We start from the raw sequence: 7,469 nt of genomic DNA, 5'->3' as shown, positions 1-7,469 counted from the left end.
ATGCCAGCGATAAATTGAGCATTTGTAATTATGTACATTATCTCAAGCCAAAGGTGAAGGGCGAGCAAGCAAGGATGCTGTAGCATCCTTTGGCTAGCTTCAGATGTGATAAAATGATAAATGAAGAGGATTTCTAGTGGGCGATAGGGGGGAATGAAGATTGAAGATTGAGGCAGAATGGAATGCGAGCACAGACAATTGAGATACATACATACATATGTACATACATAAATGCATACAAATAATAAAATAAACAGACACACTTCACTGCAAGCGATGAATGGCAGCTGTTTCATTCGTTTCTGCTGCTGTTGCTGTTGCTGTTGCTGGCATTTTGAAAGGATGCCGTGCGGTGCACCCTTACAATATGCACGAGAAGAAATACTTAAAAAAAAAAAACTTCAAAGGCTTTTCGATTTGTATTGCGCAAGCGTGCGTGTTCGCTGCCTTTTTTACTTTCGTATATATGTATGTAGTTATGTATACTGATTATTTAAGGGTTGTTGCTATGAGAATTAATTTATGTGTATTATTCATTAGAGTTCGAACAATTTTCCAAATGGTATTTCAGGCGTAGGTCCTTTGTTTGTGAACACCTACCAAATGGGTATTTGTGCGTTTCATTCTTTATATAAACGCGTAGGAGTACGTTGGTGGTGGTTTGAAGGATTTTCAAGTAAAGTAAATTCGTTTTACATTTTGTCGGGGTTTCCAGCAAACGTGAAATAAAACTGAATAACACATGTCATGCCCATTCGTTATGGTTCAAAGGGAAATTTTATTATTATAGCCACATTTATTAGGAATTTCTATTTATTGAGGCGTGCAGTACTTAAAAGGGTTAAAGTATATATTTAGGGTGAATCACCACCGGCATAACACAATTTATTAAATTTTAAGACTGTTGCAAAACATTTCCGAAAAAAATATTAAGATTTACGTGAGCGGCACCGATTTGAAAATACCTCCGAAAATCCCATTATTTTGATTCCGTTGATACAATTTTTAAACATTTTCATGCAGGCCTTTTAAGCTAAACTCTTTTATCATCTGAAATGATTTTTTAGACAAAATATTTAAAAGACTAATTTTATTTTTAGACAAAACTCTATTTTTGGGGGTATTTTCAAATAGGTCCAGCTCACGCAAATCTTAATCTTTTTCCAAAGTATTTTGGCGGAAGTCTTAAAATATAATATCATGTAATGATTTTTTTCATGGAGAGTGATGCACCCTAATGTACATATTTACAGTTTAAATAAATGCATATGCATGTATTATCCACCTATTTTTATCGAAAGTGCGCGCAACACGAGTGGATCCAGATGTTATGCCCATTTTCCTTCAAATGGAAATGTATTCAGCGAAAGCGTGTCGCAAAATTCATTTTATCCATCATTCATTAATATTTATGGAGAGAAACTTCGACCTTTTGAGCATCTATTTCAAGACTCTTAACGTTTCGTAACGAAATAATCATAGAGCCAAAGAACGTATGTAGATAAGAAGAAGTTGCAACACGGCGGCTAAATATCTAGGAATTATTCCAAAGCTCCTGGAGAATAGGAAATCTATATACCAAACTAGAAACCTTCCATACGATGCTAGAAAATGTTCAAACTAAGGCTGATATTTGTTCGAATTTCAACAATCGATAGAGAAATCTAAGGTTCTTTGGGTCGCTTCAATATTTAAATCGTCAGAAACGGGCATTACCACCCACTCTTCTCTCTTGAGAATGCGAGGTAAAAAGGGTAAATGTGCTCGCCATGTATCAGTCAAATGCACCGCGAGGACCTGAGCTGTCTGTAAGTTCAAAATTTGCCCATCAATCCCATTTGCTGAATGAAGGCAGCTTCCTAGTTTACTGCTTGTAATTCTAACATCGAAGGCAACTTGAGTTTAGCCTTCTGGCAGTGTTTGACAGTCTTTGGCTCCGATGGCTTAAGGTGGGGGGTGTTACCTATAGCTACTTACTAGCCAAGGAATAAGCCGCCAGAAATATGTCCTCCAAACCCTTTTTCAGGTTTAAAATGGCAGAAGTTTATATACCTACTACCTCCGTCGGTCAGTGGGTCATCGGTCCATTGACCACAGATAGGGTCTGGCCAGTTCCTTAGATGCCCGGATCTGTTCTGCCTTTCACCGTTCATAAGCATATACATATTAGAAATCAAGGCGAAGAGATTTATTTGCTTAGACTTCTTGGTTTGCGATTGGATTTGAAATTTTCTGCCTACACACATTACTTTTTGCATATAGTCTTTCCAACCAAGTCCATTCCAGAAGCGTATTCGGGGCCGCGATTGAACAAGTTCTCATTGATCTTGTTGAGAACCCAAACGTGATATGGAAGTTAATTTTAGTGTGTTTAGCCGCCAGGATGGACTATCACACAAAATAGCCATTCAATTAACTTCAAGATGAAAGCTCATGTCCGGCTAAGGAGTTTCAAACAGGCCCACATGGCTGAGTTGACTAAGCTAAGAGTTTTGTCTAGATGGGAACTCCAAGTGAGTCAAGAGAAATTCCAAGATATTTTACTTCGTTAGAGTATTCAAGCAGCGCCTCTCTCAAGGGTAACCGAACCAAGGTGCGCCTTGTTCTACCTACTTCTTATGAAAGCAACATTTTTTGATGATTTTTGCAGTCATTATTGTATGATTTATCAATCTTACGAATTAAAGATACAATTTTTGCGCATGTGAGCATATATGTATATATACCTGCCAAACAGATGCCATTAAATAGTTAAAATAAATATTTCCAAAATTTAGGAAGTATGCATATTCTATTCTAAATTATACTTAAATAAATTTAGTTTTTCATTACCATAATTTGGTGTTATATGTAGGTAAATACTTGTACTAAATAGTTATGATGAAATCTATAATCCACGAAAAATTTAAAATTTATTTTTCTCACAACAAAAATTAAAAAAACAACAACAATAGAAAAGATGTTACAAAATCATTTGTCTTGTTTTGGATTATCCATTTTTTTTTTTGGAGGCAAACGACCACCTACCTAAACGCGCATTTGCCGCCTTTATACCGGCCAGCCCTGTTAGTCAGGTCTCGACTGCCTTGGCGGGAGCCTACGCAGCGTGGTGTAGGTGTTACGTACGCGCGCCGCTCTTTAAGTTGATTTTGTGGGAAAACAGTCGATGCCGCTGGCACTGTTTGTGATACTGTGAATTTGTGTTGGCTGCTGTGACTCTGCTCGCGCTCGCTACCAGGCAGGTGGGCGACTTAAACGCGTGCGCTTGTGCAGCCACAGCTGAGTTGTTTTAACGAACATTTCGCTATTAACACAAACGATTTTAAGCAATTTACATATGAAATAATTAAATTGTTAATGCTGCTAAGAAGTGGCACTAAAGAGCAGTGTAGTATTTATGGGTGTGCTTGTGCAAAAAATGGCACCACGAAGCGCTGCGTAGGTACGTACCCCGGCTATATGGTGGCGCAATTAATATGGCGGATTGTTTGTGGCAATGCAAATTTATGCAAAAGTGCAGCAAGTGGCGTTGAAAGCTGTATAAAATAAGCAATTTTTTGTCATATTTCATTTATTCCTGTACTAAATCATTCACCAACGTTTTCAATGAATTGCATAAGGCAACAGAAAATATTGCTGCGAGCTTGTACTTAAGTACATACATATGTACATACGTGTGTGCATGTGCCACTCCAATGCAGTTTCCGCTTTCTGAAGTGCTGCCATTTCATTTATTTTGCTTATTATTTCTACTTTTATTGACACTTGAGTTTTGTTTTTTTTTGCTGCTGCAAACCAAACTTTATTTATTGTTTTCGCGCATGTGTCGCCAATTCAGTGATGATTATTTCCATTCTGCAGCAATACAAATACTCAAAAAATAAAACGCATGCGCAGCACTTGAGTCGATTTTCATTTGTTTGATGAATAGAAAAGTATGAAGAAGAAAAATTTTGTGATTTCTGCGCATTTCTAAGTACATACTTCCTGTGAGTGCAATATTTGTGCCCGAATGCACTGCGTTGCATTTCATAGCGTAAAAGCGTAAACAAAAGAGTTGATATGGAGAACGAGCGTGCGCTGCGGCCACTTGTGTCATTTTTAGGCCGTATGCAACAAAAGAACAATTGCTTACCACGCTGCGCTGGCATGCCACCCCTGCAACCGGCATTGCAACGACCCCTTAGCATTAAGTTTCATGATTTCCTCCCTTGCCTTCATTAAAAAAAAAAAAAAATATTTTATATTCAGTAAATCTCAATTTCATTATTTTTGCTGCACGCATGCGTGCCACACGTGTGCCGTTGCAAATTCACTTTACATATAAATATGTATGTACATTAGGGTGGTCCAAAAATGCATGTGAAAAAGTTAAGTAAAAAATTTTATGCTCTCACCGAAAAAAATTTACCCCTACTTCTTTGTTTCGAAATGAAAAAATATTTAGAGGTCGCTCAAAGTTGTCCAGAAGTGGTATAAAATTTGTAAAGATCAATTTTTTTTTCCATCAGAAAACGCTGTTTCTCTCCAGGAGATTCCCAGTTACAGTACCCATTTGTTTATTTAACCATTTTTTCCTCGCAACTATAATTTATAGGTCCGCCAAAAACCCACAAAAACCCCGAAAAATGCAATATGAGGACCAATAAAAAATCGTTAGTATTAAAAATGGTTAAATAAACAATTGAGTGTGGTTATTGGAAGTCTTCTGAAGAGAACCAGGGTTTTCCCGATTAAAAAATATTGATTTTCCAGAATTCTATACCATTTGTACGAAAAGTGGTTTTTTCCCACATACATGGAAAACTTTGAGCGCTTTGAGCGACCTCTAAATATTTTTTGATTTCAAAATAAAAAATAGGGGTATATATCATTTTCGATATAGAAAAATCCTAGGGGCGAGAGCATTAGAATTCCGACTTAACTATTTTTGGACCACCTTAATGTACATACATATGTATGCACGCTCAAAAATGTATACACACACTCACATACATATTCAATGGTAAACACAATTCGGTTGCCTGGCAACTAAAGGATCATAACAGTTATACTACCAGTAAACTAATGCACCGCATATTGGAAAGGGTCTTTTTTCAAGGATACGAATTTCATAAATCGTACACCGATTCACAAAAATCAAAAATCGTGAAAGACTTGCGATTAACTACTTTTATGGAAGTGAAGAAATTAATCTTGGCAGAGAATTCAGTCTTCCCCCAATAGCTTATCAGAGCATCCATCATTACCGCATTCTCTTAGGCTTTAGGAGTGCAATTCAGGGAATGCGAACTGTGACACTTCTCTGAGAGATGTTCTATACCCGTGGACGTGTGCGCTTGTATTTAAAAAGTTCGTACACAAAATTAGAGGTAGGGCTCCTAGACTGACAGCTTATGCAGATGATCTAGTCAACAGTGCGTGTTTGTCTTCGGGCTTGTCATTTTATTTTATTTTGTGTTTGCATTTGTCTTTATCTTTGTCTTCGGCTTTCTGTTCTCCTTGATTTTAATCCTAAATTTAATCTTAATCGTATTATTATACTTAATCTTATTCTTAATCTGTGTCTTGACCTTTATATCTATTTTTATCCTAATCAGAATTTTAATCTTAATGATTTTCTTACTCTTAATATTGCCTTTATTTTAATCTCAGCATTAATTTTAATCGTAATTTTAATTATAATCTTAATCTTAATCTTAATATCAATTTTAATCATAATTTTATTCCTAATCTTAATCCCAATTTTAATTTTAATCTAAATCTAATACTAAATCTTAATCTTAACCTTTATCTTAATCTTAATATTAATCGTAATCTTAATCTTAATCTCAACCTTAACCTTAATCTTCATATTAATCTAAATCTTAATCTTAACCTTAGTTTTAATCTCAATCTTAACCTTAATATTCTGCATCTACTTCTACTTCACCTACATCTTCATTTTCTTTTTCCTCGTCCAGTTTCTCTTCACCTTCATCTCCATATTCCATCTTTATTTTTTTTTCTTGGTCGCGACCTTCGTCTTCCATCACCACAATCATATTATTCTTGATTATCATTCTTCGTCTTCATTTTCCTCTTCGTATTTATTTTTAACTGCATCTTCGTTTTCATCTCTATCGCCATCTATTTCTACTTCTTCTTCTTCTTCACCATCTTCCTCTTCATCTTCTTCGCCATCTACATCTACATCTTCATATTCATATTCATGTTCAATTTCATCTTTATCTTTGCCTTCATCTTCACCTTCTTTTTCGTCTTCATCTGCAACTTAAACTTCATTTTCTCTTAGCCTTTGTCTGTAGAGCAAGATTAATGGTGGAAAGGCCTCGGATCCAATCTCAATGCCTAAAATTTCTCTATGAGTCTGACATCAGAAAAGATGTGGGTTTTTTTGTCCGAAGCTGAGACTTGAATAGCCATATAAACTTCCAGGCTATTGCATTTAGGCCGAGATAAAGCTGCTGAGTCGGCAGCGGTGCTAACTCGTCATGAAGCATGTGCAAATATTTTCATTGACAGCCATTCAACCATACATACGCAACCGACAATGACTAACTCGCTTTGTGTTCGACAATACAGAGATAGGTTAGGTGAACCTTGCATTAACAGACAAGTCGCTATTTTAATTTCAAAAATGCCAAATTTTGTGTTGTGTCACTTTTGAAGATCGTGTGCGATATGCATGTGGTTGGGGCTCTTACGGGACACTGTCTCCCGCCATCTCACTTGTTCAGTTTAAATAATGGAATATGATCGGTGTAGTTTAAGAACAATAGCTTTTTAAATTGCCATCTCTAAGCGATTGCTCATTAAATACCGATAGTGACGAGCATATTTACATACTGACTGGCATGAGGAGGATTTATCTTTTGGCTTTTAGTCTAGCGTTGCGCCTTCCACAGACCAGGAGGCAGACCCTCTCGCAGGCACGCATTACATATGTACCTCGACAAACCAATTTGAAAATGTCGTCTATCCAAGGCGCTTATTGTCTTCTTTGTTATTTCTATAAGTTATATCTGGAGGTTTGTTTGCGCTGGCATTGGATGTGTTAACTGCTGGACATACTACCTTTGCGGCAGTTTCCTTTCAGGTGGCTGCCAGGTTCTGGGCCTGCAGATCCATTTTGATCATTCGGGTTCGTCGGTGGCATATAAGCAGAAATCGTTCGAATAAAATTCCAAGAAAATCACCGATTGGCCGCAGTAGAGACACACGCTGTGGTTAGATTTTTTTCGTAAAGGCGGACTGGTATTCGGTAGGCGCCGTTCGGTTGTAGTCGAAAAGCTCTCTTACACGAAACTATCCAATGGGCACGGATACACATAAAGCCCTGGATTGGCCAAGAGAGTAGACCCGACGTCGCCCAGTTATAGATCTATAGCGTTTGGTGGAAGAAGGGTCGCATCTTGATGATGTTCTTCATTGTGCATCGTCTCAAACTTTTACTTAGTTTTTTTTTT

General features: G+C 37.0%; 1 protein-coding gene across 1 annotated transcript; it reads right to left on the bottom strand.

The window, feature by feature from the left end:
* Positions 1-6,058: 6,058 nt before the first annotated feature.
* LOC118742074 (acidic leucine-rich nuclear phosphoprotein 32 family member B-like) lies at positions 6,059-7,159 on the bottom strand. Its single transcript, XM_036474041.1, has 2 exons — positions 7,078-7,159; positions 6,059-6,267 (listed from the first exon to the last, which is right to left on the bottom strand). The coding sequence occupies exons 1-2, from the start codon at positions 7,157-7,159 to the stop codon at positions 6,059-6,061; spliced, it is 291 nt and encodes a 96-aa protein (XP_036329934.1).
* Between the last annotated feature and the right edge of the window lie 310 nt (positions 7,160-7,469).

This window comes from Rhagoletis pomonella, unplaced genomic scaffold, assembly GCF_013731165.1.
Source record: "Rhagoletis pomonella isolate Grant_MI unplaced genomic scaffold, Rhpom_1.0 Rhpom_scaffold_00006, whole genome shotgun sequence".
NCBI classification, from domain to species: Eukaryota; Metazoa; Arthropoda; class Insecta; order Diptera; family Tephritidae; genus Rhagoletis; species Rhagoletis pomonella.
The sequence above is the reverse complement of the archived record's forward strand: the minus strand, read 5'-3'. Positions and strand labels throughout refer to the sequence as shown.

What these genes read in the sequence shown, in the direction of transcription:
- LOC118742074 (XM_036474041.1), bottom strand. Translation starts at nt 7,159, where the DNA reads ATGCCACCGACGAACCCGAATGATCAAAATGGATCTGCAGGCCCAGAA. An exon ending in GAAAGGAAACTGCCGCAAAG is followed by an intron (nt 6,268 to 7,077) that starts GTAGTATGTCCA and finishes TTTAAGTTGCAG; the next exon opens with ATGAAGACGAAAAAGAAGGT.